Raw genomic sequence first — 16,333 nt, forward strand, 5'->3', positions numbered from 1 at the left:
TCGTTATCGGATCAAAAGCCTAAAGAGGATATTAATTAATGTCAATGTACTTCCGTTCTGCAACACTGTTGCCAAAGGGGGTTCGAGCACTAAAGATATTTAGTTCTTCACTTTTCCAGCTGTAGACCTAAAACCATGAAAAGTCAAAAGAAATACACCTTAGGCATGTTGGTCTGACATAGCACAAAGCAGCATGAATTGATAAAGTTGGGTTTAGTGCGCATGCGTGCGGCTACAAAACTTTGCTAATTATCCAGTCTAGTGTCAATAGTTGAAAACCACACGAAGATGGAACTAAGTGGATTCTGGAGAAAAAAATTCTAGTGCTGGTTACCGACGGATCACTGACCACAAACTAACATCATCGAGATAACTAGTATTGAATTTACTGCTCTTTGGATTACGAAACTAGTCAACTTGTTGTAACATTGTTGGACTACCTATATCAGTAAAGTGTACCACAACATTCTTATCTGTATGGAGTTCACGGATATTTAGATAATGAAGAATCGTGTTTACTCTACTTTATTCTTTTTGCTGTTCTGGTTTGGAGTTCTGTTTTCAGGTAGGGATATTGCATTGTTTTATCTTTGAGGTTCTCTGTTGAAGGAGGGTTTGATTCATATCAAAATCTCTTATCAATGACTCCTATTGCTTCTATAAGACAAAATGTGACAAAATACACCAGAAATAACTACATCCTTGAAGAAGTTTTCTTCTTGTATCTTGGATAATAATAATCCTGACATTATTGTTGACTTCTTTTATTCTTTTATTATACGAGACATTCGTTTAACATTTCAAGAATAAGTTCAAAGTTTTGATTTCGTATACAAGTAATTTGTCTTGAGCTAAGGAGGGATACTGTCTATCCATAATGAGCTGAAATATCCAAAGGATGACAGATAAGTCCTGTCTGTTATGAATTCTTGTATTGTCTAGTTGTATTAGATGTACAGTACACGAAACTCGTACATTCAGGCTTCGTGTGATATTTTTATCTCTGGGCCATCCGATTAATCGGCCACGGTGCAGACAGTAATACATCGCCTCAAAACTGAAAATGTTGGTATCTTCATGATTTTAGCAGAAAATTCATGAGAGTCTTAGCGGGCCTTGCAGCCATTAAATATTTATACTACGGGTACTACCACCACAGTAGGAGATAAAAGGAAAGATACAAATATAGCAAAGACCAGACTTTCACTGCCTATATATAAATGTATTTTCCATATATTTTTTATAAAGCTTCGAACAATAGCCCTTCTAGGGTAAGCCTACACTAAGAGAAAAATTCTTCATGAGCGGTTTTGTCCACCCTCAGGCATCCATTATGTCGTCAATACTGCCATTAACCACCTTATTACAGCCATCAAGGGCAAATGAAAAACTTTCTTAATTAACACGGTAATTAAGGAAAACAAAGGTAATCAGACCATGGCATTTCCAGATGCATTTTCCGGATCTTAGGTTATCAGGTGGATATTGAAACAGAAAGATATTCAAGCTCTGAAAGTTTGTTTAGAAAACTCGTCAGCAGGTTATGAGTTTTGCACATGACAAAGACATCTTCTCGAGATAATAAAAAAGCCGGTTATCGAGAACCTTTTACTAAGAATATAAGATTTAGAAAACACCTTAAGACCGTGATATTGTGTTTTTATTACTGTTAGAAGTGGTAATTACCAGAGAATAACAACCAATAGCAAGCATATTAAGACCATAGATGGTTGACAAAAACCAAAGAATGTAAACAAGGGATAAATTTGTAAAACTAACATTGGCGCTAAATGGTTGCCTGACCACCTTCACGATCTCTAAGCCAGCCCTGTCCTTTATAATATAAGTACCGAAGTACATGTGTTTAAGATATTTTTGATGGGGAAAAGAGCTTACCATTAAAAAGACTATAACGACGTTGATTGAAATAGCCGTTAAGTGCCATTGTCTTTCAGATTATTAAGGGTGAAAGAAGACTACACACGTTCCGCTGTAATTACAACAACACACAGACCAATGCATGGAACAATATGTAGCTTAACTAGATAATGTTTTAATCATCGGACAAGCAGTTTAAAAGTATTCAATTCGAATTCCAGTTACAATGACGGCAAAGAAAACTCTTCTTTTGTAAGAAGTACAATGCGTGACAATTTTTGGAGTAACTTCAAGAACCCACTGATTGAAAGCTGATTGAATGAACATAGCAACCATACAAATCATTTAACAGCACATAATCACAACAATTATGTAAACATCCCTGGACAAAGATTGCTCAAGAAGTGACAGATAGCGACGTGATTACGGGAATCAGCTTGGTTCAATATACCTGACGCCGGATTATAGATTACTTCTGTTGAGCTTCTTCTATCGCTGATATTTCAACAGAACAAAGGAGAAAAGGTTATCATTGAGAGCGACTTTTTTCTGCCTTTTTCAATACCATTATTCTCGGCTTTAAACATAGTTAACTATACAATGATATAACAAAACAAACACTACAATCAAGAATAGTTGAACTTCCGCGGTTGTCTAATATGATTGGTAAACTTGATCCATATTTGCAGTTTGTATTTTCCACATCGTGGTGGTTTGTGTTCTCATTAATCCACAGTTATTTCCAGCTAATGCTTAAACTCTTAAGCTAATCTAAAAGGTTAGAGTTACATATCGAGAGTGGACTTGAACTAAGCCAACAGATATTGGCTTATAGCCAAATGTGTTTTCAAAACACGGCAAAGAGATAGGTGGATATTGTTGCTTTTTTCGTATTTCCCGAATCCTTTTTTCTTAATGTATCAATCTCATCCTTTTTCTCAATGAATCAATCTCATCCTTTTTCTCAATGTATCAATCTCATCCTTTTTCTCAATGTATCAATCTCATCCTTTTTCTCAATGAATCAATCTCATCCTTTTTGAACCACGTGACGGGGTTGGCTATGAGCCATGCCAGGGTAGGTTCTGCAAACCTGCTCATCGAGGGGAAAAAATTTCTCATTACAAATTAAGGGTTTATATCTAAATATAGAACTTTTACTAGAGGTCATAGTATTAGTTCATACTTGGAACGGTTCGTTATTCGAGAGCCTTTTGTGATCAATAAACTCGTACAAGTGCAATACAGTAAGTTAAACGTCGGGGAAAGGACTTGATTATAAATTCAAAGTTTATATGTATATGCGGTTGTGACCAGACCTAACACGGTTTTCTTTGTTATTCTTTGGGTTTATCTCGGATACAAACCCGATGTAAATGCGTAAGTTAATATTTATAAATAGACATCAGATATGACCACAGTAAAGACCCGCTATACTAGATAAAAGGGTCAAGGTATTGACCACTCAAAAATTATAATTCCTATAAGATAACAAGAGATTTTGAGGGTAATGAGTTCAAGGTAAAATCCTAAAATTGTTCAAGAAAGTCGATGGGCCAGCGAGATATGTGGTGATAATTGTTTTTCTGATCCCCCTGTGGTTATTAATAGATAGACCTAGTAGTCTACGTTTAGTTATAATAGGACATTCGCATTATGTCTTACTATTCTCACGAGGAAATAAAAAGTTGAATAAGAAAGAAAATACACGCGAAGCATTTTGGTAGTGGTACTCAAATGACGTCATCATGCAAACTTTTTTTTTTACCCTTACATCTACATTCAAGGGGTAATAAATGCAGTTTTCATTCATTTCGTGAAAGATGAAATTGCCATTATCATTACTTCTTTAAAACATGATTTGACCGTTATTATTATTATTATTATTGTTATTATTATTATCATCATCATCATTATTATTATTATTATCATTAATATTATCATTGTTATTATTATTATTTTATTTTTTGCCACGTGAAAGATAAACTAATGTGATAAAAAATTTCATGATCTCAGTCCACCTGAATAAAAAAAGGATTAAATGGACGTCTACTCCGGTACACGTCTTCGGATTCTCCCAACACTTCTCTCACTGATGTTCTCATAAATCCCTGCGTGAGCTATACAACTGTTCCGCAGAAGGAAAAACTCACATTGAAACAAAGAGATGACCTGTTGACTGGCTCGTATGGAATGGGAGACATGAAGCCAATATATTATTAGTATTGAGTGCTCGCCTTATGAATAGCTGTTTCACTGCATCTTCTCAAATCTTTTTTGCAATACATTTGGTATGACATGCGACCATAAAGCCACGAGTATTTAGGATTTATTTGAAGCGGGTAATTTGGAATCCTTATTGACAAGTAAAGATTGGATGAGTTAGGATTTCATCTGAGAGTTTAAAGGAATTGCTGTCTTCGTAGGAGGCATTGCGGTTTGGATAAACCAACATGTTTATTTTTAGGTGGAACAACCACAATTATGTAGAATAAAATTGATAAAGTTGAATAATATAGGATACGATCCTACTGAGATATAGCTCCCTTGCAGCCGCTATCAATGTCGTAACGCAGCGCTTTCTCCCGTTCGGGAGTGAAGCCAGTATGGATAGGAAATGGAATCGAAAAATAAGCAGGTTGAGTAGTAGAGGTTCGCGTAAATAAAAAAGGAGAAAACCTTCCTAACCTACTCACGCACATTGAGCTGACAGCAAGTTTGCCGTTACGCTCGCTTTCTTTCCCATCATATTACACATCGAGCATTTGTTTCTTTATTGTGAGAATAGTAGCGCGCGATTAGCTTTCTATACCACTCCTGTGCACTTTTTATTGGCTCCGATATTTCTATACATATAACTTAATATTATGATTTTTTTGATACATCGTTCACGAAAAATAAACTGGTGAGTAGAACGCGCTGGGTTAAGTATGGCTGAAATAACATTGAAAATACATAAAAACCAATCCATAATGGTTTTTATTGTATATTATACCATATGTGGCACATCATTTTACAGCTAGCGCTGTAAATAACTTGTACAAAACTGTAAAAATACCTTTTATTGTATTACATGGTGAAACATAAGCAAGTCTCGAATGCAACGGTATGAGAAATACCTCATGCAACAAAACCCCGGGGTCGATAACTGGATGGCTCTATTAAGTAACATCTGTACTGTTGTAGTATTAACGTAGCTAATTATTGCATTAAGTATGGTACCATCCTTAATGATATCAGAAATCTTTCATCAAAATTAAGAGTATCTTTCAAGAATGCCAAGAGGACGCTCTTCTCACTCAATGCCAAAATTGACGCGGAAATCTTTGGGCGAATCTCATCGGTTTTTCAAGTTGCCAGCATTAACCACGATGAAATAGTAGACTCTCTGAGAGTATTTTCAGTACGGCTTGATTTTTAAAATCTTGCTTCTTATGATATGGCCACATTTTTATTTACTGTACAGATGCACAAACCCTTTTGTATAACTAAATTCAAACATCACATTGATTAATATATAAATTTAGTCACTGCCTAAAAGCGTAGCTTTCATTCCGTTTAGCCACAGGAAACCCAATTTAGATAAAACTGCGATAAAAAGGTGAAATAAATTGGAGGGAAATCGACTTATTAGGCAGATTAAGATTCCCGTTTTTCCTTCCCGCAAACGGCAAACCTTCGCGACAAAGACAAGTATTCTTTTGTTTATCTACTACTTGGAGATTTTTGAAATTCCTTTTCGCTAATTTTAAAGAATCTTTTAATGGTCAACTGACGCTTCACGTTTGCCGTAAACTAATTTTAAACTCACTATTATCGAATTATTATTATTACCCCTGGATAAGCACACGCTACTCATCTAATTCTGGTAGAGTTTAGGTAAGGTCCTAATTTACTCTATTTCTTGAAATCCCTGTATGATAAAAGGGGGGTGGGAGGGATGTTTGCTCAAAGATGCTGCCTCTGCCATCTTTCTATCTGTAACTAAACTCTTCAACCCATGGGCAAAAATTTGATACAGTCCAGCGGTTTAATTCGCGGGCGCGGAAATCTCCGCTGTGACCTTAATGCGCATGGTCAACGGACCAAAACAACATGGCATCCAAGAGGGAAAGAAGAGACGAGTCGAATAAATTTTATAAATGCTTGAATGAATTGAGTACAGCTGATTTTTTGGGTCATAAGCCATATAAATCATATACTACAGGAAGCCCAAACGTCAAAAATCAACAGACACAGAAAGCCCAGTCAGTGAAATTTAACAGAATAATGCTTAATAACAAATAATGATATTTGCAATTTACAGATCTAAAAGTTACACTTGCCACGATAATAATTCTTATTTCTCTAATATCATTGTAAATGATAACATGAAAAGATCACATGCATCTTAGTAGTACTTATTCGACAACGTACGTGTTCCTATTACGAGTACGATAATATGTAATTAAATGTTATATAAAAATGATATTTTAGTCTAGTTTTGCGTTGTTGTGGTTGTTTTACTGGCTCATGACTCAATATGTGTTTAGAATACGTGTATCGTTTGGTGTACTGCATGATGGAGATGTTTGAGATGGACGATGATGATGAGGATGATAAGGATGATTATGTGTATCTTGTACCGCCCTCTACGCATTGTTTCGGGTAAATTTTTGTTGTGGGGGTGGGGGGTGGGGGGGAGGTCTTCGTTTTGTATATTTCATGGGGTAATATACAAAACGAAGGCCCCGCCGAAAACCGTGTAAATTGCAAATATCTTTATTTTCTATTAGTTTTTAAGTGGAATTGAATACTCGCCGTTCTTTCAGCGTTGTTTCGGGTAAATTTAAGGGGGCCTTCGTTTTAGGGTCTTCGGTCTTCGTTTTGTATACACCCGTTTGGTTATATTATCAAAAGCTTATAACTTCAAACTCAATATCTTCTCCCATTCATTCTCTTATGAAGCTGCCATTTTATTTCAACCAGAAACGAGCGAAGTGCGCATGCTCATCCGCCATACTGTATAGAATTTTTGCCCATGCTATCTATCAACCTTCATTCCTTTCCACGATATACTGCTGGGAAAACTGTCTTTTATTCGGGTTTGCAATAACGATCTTGCCTGGTTAAAGTCTTATTTGTCTTCCCATCTTTAAGCACATCTTGTGGAGAGATAACTAGCTAACAACTAGTGTTAGTTGTGGACTTGCGCTGTTTGTTGCAACAAAGGTGTCCAACAGACCGGAAGCATTCTGGGACCTTTTATTTTAACAATATTTATACAGGGATGTCTCATTTATCAGAGCTAGTTAAAAGAGAGCCCTTTTCTTTTCATAATGTACACGAACGATCTGCTTAATTGTGTCCCAGACGCACAAAGCTCCTTATACCCGGACGATAAGGAGCTGTACCACTTCTCATCTACTGCCCGGTCATCTGCAAAAGATAGGTTACTGGCTTATTAGCAATCAACTAACACTAAATACATCCAAGACAAAAGTGATGCTTAAGAGGTCAACTCCATCTCGATTAAGATTTACGACAGTGCTGTAGGAAGGGTTAATGACTTTAAGTACTAGGTGTTACATTCTTACCTGACATGACCTGATGGCCATGGAATCACATTGATAATCTCTCAAAATCAACAAACGCCTTGGACTCCTATATAGCCTTACACTGCATTTGTTTAAATATAGACACATTATCTGGGGAGATAAGAACAACTCGACGTTTAATGCAAAGCCTGAAAATCCTACAGAACAAAGCCGCTAAAGTCATTCTTGATCTTCCTGCCACTCATCTGCTTCCGACGCCCTTACAGACACTTTTCTTAGTAGCGCATACAGTACCACAGATGCGCCTATATTTTCAAATGCAAATAAAAAGAAAAAAGAAAAAACGTACTAGTATACCATCTTAGCTTAGTGAATTTGTATGAAGTGCATCGATATAACGCTGGAAACTCATGGACTTCCGCCTATGCTATCAAGCCGTAAAGAAATGGAACTCTCTCCCTTTTAATTTCTGGATATAAGAAAGAGCACTACTATTGACACATTTTTCGCTATATAACCATTGCAACTCTCTGACAATTCGACTGCTTGTGGGGATATGACGTGTATTTAAGAGTTGATTTAAACCCCGGGAAGCCATATTAATTTTCAGCCCGGAGGAAGGGACTCCGATTCGAGAAGGGCGGAAATGCTCGTCATGACTTGTCCAGATTTGCAAATTGGTGGCTATTAGAATGTCACAAATCTAAAAGGACTACCAGAGAATAAGCCATTATCTCTTAGGGTGTCTTTGAGGAAATAAGATACCTGAAATTCAAATGATGACATTCGAATGGCAACTGTAATTCAGGATATTTTATCTTGGTGTTCCTGTTTTCACCAGCAGAGTCAAGTAAATAAATAAATGTTTTTAATAAAACTGAAGTCCTTTGATCACTGTGATGTTTGATCCTTTGATGGCGTCAGCACTGTGTTCCATTCACTAATAAAGCACAGATTTCCTTTCTACCAATCAGCGCGTTCGTACTATCCTAACTATATAATAAATATATTTATCATATAATTATCCATAAAATACCTATATTTCTCCTTTTCGAAAAAATGATATTTTCAATAACATGTTATTTTCACATGTGAAAATATCGTTACCATGTGTATTTAAGCTATTAGTTTATGAATAAAAACTCTTTATAATGATAAAAAGCTTGTTAAGTTGATTTCATGAATAATTATATAATAAACAGAATATTACATGGCCGCTTGGAGATACGAAATTTATCTTCTCGTGTTGAAAATCTCCTACTCGTTCGATGCGCTCACTCGTGAGAGATCTTTTCAACACTCAAAGATAAATTTCGTATCTCCGCGCGCCCATGTAATATCCTCTATATATATATGTATGAATATGTATGGGGGGGAGGGGGGGGGATCTTGCTAATTGCTGCAATTACATTCAGGACATCCAAGTCTACGTCTTTTAAGTTCCTATTCAATCTTCTTCGTTGGTTCTTGAACCTCTAAGGCAAAGAAGAACTGATCTCAAAATGGAGAAGGAAACCTTTGCTCGTATCCAGGATACAGTGATGGCATAATCTCTTCTTTCTTGTTGGCATTTAGTTCGGCGAGCCTAATGTGGTATCTTCCCTACACTCATCTGCCATACCTCCCGTTCTAGTGAATACCAAAGGCTTAAAAGTCGCTTGTTCGACTTCTAAGACTCTTCTAAGACTATATTATTATTATTATTATTCAGTATTATTATCATTATCATCATCCTCATTATTATTATTATTATTATTATTATTATCATCATTATTATTATTTACCCAATTCCTTTCCCAGCTTAAAATAACTGAGCAGAACTAGCTTTTTTATCTATTTGTTATTTACATTCCAGAGTTTTCCTAAAATAATAACCAATAACTTATACACGTAATGAATATAAATGAGTAATAGCTTCACTTTAGGTTGACAACGACTTACCTATTGTTTCGATCACTATTATCGCCTATCTATCCTTTTTGTTATGTAATACAACCTTGTTCAAGATTAAAGACGGACTGCCTGCAGTGACATTACTAAATTCAAATATCACCCCCGTTTTCTTTTGCACTGTCTCTCATACTTTTATGACTTTGCCTTGACAGTGGCAGAAGCATTCCTGATCAAGTCAAGATATGCATGTCAAGGGGATAAACTAAGAATACGATGCAAGTCGAGCCTAATAATCAGGATTTTCTCGGCTAACTATGGACGCACGGAGCCTGGGAGTTCCATATGTCCCAACGTCAATACTACCTACACAACATGCAAGTCTTCCAAGGCGATGGATATCGTGACAAATAGATGCACTAACAAAGCAAGGTGTAACATCAAGGCTGATAGTACTATGTTTCCTGACCCTTGTCCTAATACGTTCAAATATCTGGATGTCATATATGGCTGTGGTGAGTATATTTTTAATTAACCTAAGGATAGGTTTTGCATTTGTGGTATTTTCACCTAAGAGATATATCTTATTATGATGTATGAGTATGATGTTCTAAAAAATTGTTAATTGAACTTATGAATTATCAATGAGTTTGAGAAGTGGTGATCAGAATCAACACAGGCCCCCAATCAATGCGTTTGTGATTTTACTCGACGTCCTGTATTTTTCAGTTCCAAGACCAGCAACCATGACAACGGCAGCTCCTCGCAAACGTCATAAACATAAAACTAAACCACGTTACCAAGCAACAACAACAGCAGAATGGCTAACAGACTATGAGACAACAACACAATCGACCACTACTAAAACACCTATCAAAACAACAATGAGCATTACAACATCACAGTCTACCTCTACTAGAAAAACTATCAAAACACAAATGAACATTACGACAACAATTGGAACAAACTTATCTATAGCTGCATCACGAAATCCTACTCCTTCAGCAGAAGTCAAAAAAACCAACGTAGATCCTACTCCTACCTCAATGCATAGCACGACATCACCACCTCCAAAACAAGCAAAGTCTGGCTACATACAGCGAGGTGAGAAGGAATTCTTGATCAACCTGGTGGTTTCCCTGTACCTTACATACGTCATTCTCTCAGGTATGCGGCATATCACCAGCTTACTAAGCACCACGATCACGTGATTCGTATGTGAACTGATTGGCTCAATTTGGCGTGGTGTTTAGTTGGTGATATTTCTTATGTTGTAGAGATTTGTGTACCTTGACAAGCATTTCATGAAGGAATGACTTTTTTTAAGTCTTCCTCTTTTTCTAATTTATTTCCATTCCTTAAACGATTCCGGAGTAAAACTAAATTGGAAGAACTCCAAAACTACATGGAAACAACTTTTTCATACCATAAAGAAACTTTAAAATCACACCAAAAATAATTTCTATATATATGATAAATAGTAATAAATATTTGCTAAGCAAAATTCGAGTACTCATTGAGATAATATCTTGACAACAAGTAATTATTGAAATGGTCATACATAAGTATGGCAACTAAATACATCTAAATTTTAAATAAAAACTAACCAAATCTCTACAGCATAAAATGCCGCATGTTGACATATAAATATAAATGCATTCTACTCGCCATAATGAACATACATAATAAAATCAACAAACGTACTAAAATAAAAGGTGTAAGAATGTGAAGATAAATTGTGTGAGTGAATTTGCCATTGAACCAATGATCTGCTAGAACGAGAGCGTCATAATATCAATACTTTAGGAATTTTACTGTAGTGTTGTTTCCATGCGTGACGTCACACGTGGATTCGCATTATAAAAATAAAAAACAACAGGGAACCCGCATAACATTTTGCATTAAATCTTTTTTTGTTTTTTGTATATTCATTCCCATCAAAACACAAAATAAACGTGAAAACTGCTTGAAAGGTAACAAAGGAAGACAACTAAATACAACAAAATAGGATATGTTATAGTAGAATTCGCGCACCAATCGCAAAGAAATATCTTATCATTATTGGATGGAAAGAAAAATTTAAAATCACTTCGCGATTCTTGCGATTTCGGTTTTCTCGTGAAATTCAATGTGGAATTCCCTCGTCAGCCAATGAAATTTACTATAAAATTGGCATTTATGATGTTTGATATCCTGTTCATCAAATCTTTTATTTTGGGGTTGATTTTTGATGTTCTCCTACACAGCATTCCGCTATCTTTCTAAGTTTCAGCTTTTAAAACCATGCCCTTTTTTCAAGATATCCGTAGAATAATTCATAAAAAATTATCCTAAAATAAGTCATAAAGTTTGTGTCGATTGCTAAGTCAAGACAGAAAGTCGTCGTAATAAGAATATTTTGACCATTTCCATCCGTCATCTATCCGTCTTCAAATTTTCGCGCCCATTTGAAAATCAGAGAACTGGAACGTGACATCACGAATTGAAACAACAATGTTCCATCCATTGGCTTAAAGACGCCCTCTCCCTCCTGATATATAAGATTCTTCTTTGAATTGTATCCATATTAATGTGTCTTCGTGTCTTGTACAATCGCTAAACAAAGAAATTATACTGACACGTGGTTTAACATGGCAAAACATTACTCCCAAGCTAAAAAGTTCTATTAAAGAAAGAGTAGAGGAAGGAGAGTGTTTATCCCTATGCACTGATTAGCAAATTACATGAATATAACTATACTACGCTTGTCAATAAATTTCGCTTTCATAAATATCGCAGGCGCAGACATAAAAACAAGGCGTTTTTGGGCAGTGTTTATAAAAAATCGGAAACCATAGAGTGATAGACGGTTTCTAAAACCCATGAAGAAAAGATTTTGTCTAAAGTGGGCTATATTTTTTGAAAAATTAGTTGTAATACTGCTCTTGAACTAATAGAATCTTCAAATTATTCCATTATTAACATAATTAAAGAAGTTTTCGGATGTGTTTTACAAAGCAAGCGTAAGATCTTGCCCAAAAATGCCTCTTTTTTTAATTCTGAGCACGCGATACTTTTGACAACGCTTGTGCATCACCAAAAAGGTGTATTTAGAATGACACAACTGAAGTAGGTTTCTCAAGATGGCTCCTTGACACTGTATGAAATAGGCAAGAAATGGGCCATACAATAGCTGTCGAACGCCTGCAATGAGATATTCCTTTGTTTTAAGAATCATACGAGTGAAGCTATCGGGTCCATACAATGCTTGTTATCTTATTTGCATCTCATTTGAATGCATAATAACTGCTACTAAACGTACAGTTCAAAACCCTTTACCAGCACGACATTCCGCACGATAGACCAATGCTCGAATGACTGAGCTAGCAGGATGATGCATGGTGCACACAACATTCTAGCGTGCCATACTGCATTGAGAAGCAAAGCATGACAGACTAACAAACTAACTACTTGTCGCTTAACTTTTGTTTTTAATAGGACAACCTAAATACGTATTAGTATTGTTTCTCTCTGGGGTGGCCATCGCTACAGTCCTACTGCTCGTTCTTTTACTGGGCCTACATCTAAAGGGAAGAAGAACTAAAAAATTCGTAGTGCAACGTGAAGACGAGCTAGAACCGAATGACGAGGCAGACGATGAAATAGAAGAAGATGTCAGTGACGATGAAAATAAAAACATTACCATACAGATTCAGGGAGAAGATGAGGAGACGAAACAGATAAGCGTAAAACCCGGTGATATTATTATTATCGATAGTAAAGATAACGTAGACAACGACGACAGCGAAGACCTCGGATATATGTCGGAAATCGTTCGGTACTATAATAGTCGGAATATGGTGCAAGACGATGGAAAGCAATCACTTACATGCGAAACACCATCCGTCAACTCCATTCCAAACAGCGAAGTTGGCGATAAAAGAGAACCACAGTACGACGATGTGCCGAAGGATAACGAAGTATGCGTCACCTAACGTCACCACTATGTCTTAATAAACATGATAAACACGTGATTGAAACTAATATGCCAGTCCCACTGGTTATCATGACGTCACGATCGATCATTTTACACAAAGCAACTACATACGTCATGAAAAAGTGACACGTCAATAATGAAGATGCAAAATAAACGGTTATGGCTCTCAGTCGACCTACAGCTAAAAACTATGCAATATTTTGTAGGGAAAATGGTTAAATGGTTTCCATGCATGACAACTCTTAACCAAAACAATCGCTGTAAATTAAACTGAGCTCATTTTTCATGAGTAAAAACCATAAACCTATTGTCCTGCTCCAGCAAAATGCTCGCTTGATCATGAATATCAAAAGAAAGTCCTGCTAAGTACCTCTTTCATCAGAGGACCCAAGGCTACCGCCTCAGGTATCTTCGCGCCATTCTCGTACCTAAACCCTATTCATTTCACTGAAAATCGTACGGTTTGGCTAATGAGTACTGTAGGGTCTGGGCACGAGAATGTCGCGTATTTGTCAACAAAATGCCACATATATCCATCTTATCTTATTGGCTTTCGACAATCTATTTTAGAATTTAAAAACGTGTGGTTTTTAGACTTGCTTCAACCAGTAGCCATGTAAGTTTCTGTTCGAAAACCTAATCTCCAAAGTATTCCGCCAGTACTCAGTATCGAGGACTTCAACAACAAGATGTTGATTAGACTAAAGCATGATTTCTTATTTCATTAAGATTTTCATTTTTCAGATTATTTGATTTGACATACGAAAAACAACAGTTTATTTCGAGCTCTGTTTCGGTAATTCAGCAAGCAGGGCACGCAGGGGGTCAAAGTCCCCTCGTAGACGGCACCTCCCGGATGCCGGCCACGCCCCCCACGCTACCACCAACGAGCGTCGTCCTGATGACTGAGTAAATACCACAGGTAGCTAATAGGCAACACCCTCGCTCTTATTGAGTTCAAGTGCTCAGTATACTGAACAGACCACGGGCAAAGCTGTTATGTTTGTTGAATAATAAGATAAAATTTAATATTGCAAATAGAATAAACATTTTAAGAGTTTTTAGGCTTGCATAGCTGGTGTTAGCCTCCTACGGGGACGTTCTTAGTGTTTGACCCTAAAAACGTCTGCGCAGGAGACTAAGCTGGTTCGCATGCAGTTAAATTATCAATCTGCAAAGCGCGCGTCGCGAGAACTGAAAGTTTTGATTCCATCAATCTGTATGTGCATGTGATAGCCATACCTATATGACTTTTGTGGTGTTGTGACTTCGATGTAATCATCGTCCGGACATTGCCAAACTAGTAATTCAATAATGGAGAAATCTTGCGATCTTATCTAAGGGTATCAATTTGGATGCTTTACCTCGCAGTCAGCCTCGATTGAATACTGTTTGACTAGTAAACCGGAATTGGTCAAAGAAGTATTCTTATTCTCTACTTTCACATCCCCCTAATGCCTTGCGTCTTTGGGGGGTAACCAATCAAAAAACTGTCCCAAATTGAAAGGTTTCTTAATTGAATTTATACTATACCTGCTTTTATCTGTACAATACTGATTATCAGTTTATTCCAAGTTATTTTTGCGTGTACAGATCATCAAAAGTTTTGGTCTGACAGAAAATGTATTGACTTACGAAAAAATGTTTAAAATTTACCTTAAACGTCTTCAAGCTTCTATCTTTTTCTGTTTTTTTACTTCTTCATTTTATTTTTGGATACCAAACAAGGTATTTTTAACATTGTCTAATCAGCTTTCAGCAAAATAAGTGGGTTTCTACCCTCTGGTTACCCCCCAAAGACGCAAAGGATTATGGGGATGTGAAAGTAGAGAGAATAGCATAATGATAAAAAAACGCCACTGTTTACCCTTTTAATTTCCAATATAATTATACAACATAGCATGATTATCAATATTAGATCCTTACTGACATGCATTTAATGTATGTATTAACAGAACAAAATATATTCAAATTACTATATATCAACCAAACGCGTTTATAAACATCATAGTGCCATTTGCATAACTTTATATTTTGTTTATAAATAAAAAAATGTATTCATCTCAGATACATTTAAATTTGAGTAGTTATTGTTAAAGTAAATAAAGTTTAGTTTCTTGTTGTATTAGTTTAAAGGTGGGTCCATGAGGCTCCATAGGGTTTAAGCGGTTGTTTGCACTAGCCATTTAAATCGGTCCGAGATCGATCTAAACTAGGCCAACTCGAGAGGTGGTCTCGGCTCAATCTAAAGAAGCTCGCATGTAAGTGTGAACGCTAATCGCGCTACCTAGCCAGACTTGAAACAACAATAAACCCGTTTCAAATTCCAAATTACCGCTGTGTTTCTTGATTATAGACTCATTTGCACATTGGGTTAGGCTGCGTTCACTATGGGGGGGGGGGGGGGGGGGGGAGATGCTAATTTTTCTGTCAACAACAAATGACTATTAACTACCATATAAAACTCAACAAGAAATTTAATGAACAGGATAATTGTACACCACTATTTGAATAACATTGTAATCTTGATCATCATCATCATCAATGTTATCACTATTGTCATCATCATCATTATCATGTAAAGGAAACACGTTATAGCTAAAACTTCGCCCCCGAAATTATTCAAACATTATTCAACATCTTTAAACTATGTTCCTCCCTTGTTAGAGTCCTGCATACGTGTTTCCTTTACATGCCCTACTTCCTATACGTAGATAAGGATAGTTAGTCTTTAAATAAAGGACTTTAAACTTTTACTGTAAAACGTCCTGAAGAAGTCTACAGAGTTAGACGAAACGCGTAGGAGACCTTAAATAAAAAGTTTTCCAACCTAGTATCCTAAGTGCTGTTCACTCGTTCCTTTCAAAAAAAATTCAAAAAATGTTCAAAAAAATAGTCGTCAGTGAGGAGGAAATGGAAACCAATATTCCTCTTCCAGTTCAGTATGTATCGCGATCAGGAAGACAGTCTATAGCAAGCTCTCGTTACCAGTCATCGCAATGGCTTGCATAGGAATGTGTAGGTATCAGGACAAAGAAGTGTTTGTATTTAG

The 16,333-nt window shown here is 36.4% G+C and overlaps 1 protein-coding gene across 2 annotated transcripts; it reads left to right on the top strand.

Annotated features, from left to right (window-relative positions):
* Nucleotides 1-198: 198 nt before the first annotated feature.
* On the top strand, nucleotides 199-15,617 carry LOC116294596 (uncharacterized). Of its 2 annotated transcripts, none has more exons than XM_031702228.2 (4): nucleotides 199-565; nucleotides 9,521-9,820; nucleotides 10,035-10,472; nucleotides 12,783-15,617. In XM_031702228.2, exons 1-4 carry the CDS (start codon nucleotides 502-504, stop codon nucleotides 13,277-13,279), a joined length of 1,299 nt encoding a protein of 432 aa, XP_031558088.2. In that variant the 5' UTR covers nucleotides 199-501; the 3' UTR covers nucleotides 13,280-15,617. The 2 variants fall into 2 exon arrangements, with proteins under 2 accessions (XP_031558088.2, XP_031558089.2); XM_031702229.2 differs by having other exon boundaries at nucleotides 10,035-10,409.
* Nucleotides 15,618-16,333: the final 716 nt, after the last annotated feature.

The sequence above is a fragment of the Actinia tenebrosa genome, unplaced genomic scaffold (assembly GCF_029948245.1).
Source record: "Actinia tenebrosa isolate PJP-AT-01 unplaced genomic scaffold, QUT_ActTen_1.0 PGA_scaffold5__44_contigs__length_20552954, whole genome shotgun sequence".
Taxonomy (NCBI): Eukaryota; Metazoa; Cnidaria; class Anthozoa; order Actiniaria; family Actiniidae; genus Actinia; species Actinia tenebrosa.

Coding starts and splice junctions, on each gene's coding strand:
- LOC116294596 (XM_031702228.2), top strand. CDS start 502: ATGAAGAATCGTGTTTACTCTACTTTATTCTTTTTGCTGTTCTGGTTT. Junction 9,821..10,034: donor GGATGTCATATATGGCTGTG/GTGAGTATATTT, acceptor TGTATTTTTCAG/TTCCAAGACCAGCAACCATG. Junction 10,473..12,782: donor TACATACGTCATTCTCTCAG/GTATGCGGCATA, acceptor TGTTTTTAATAG/GACAACCTAAATACGTATTA.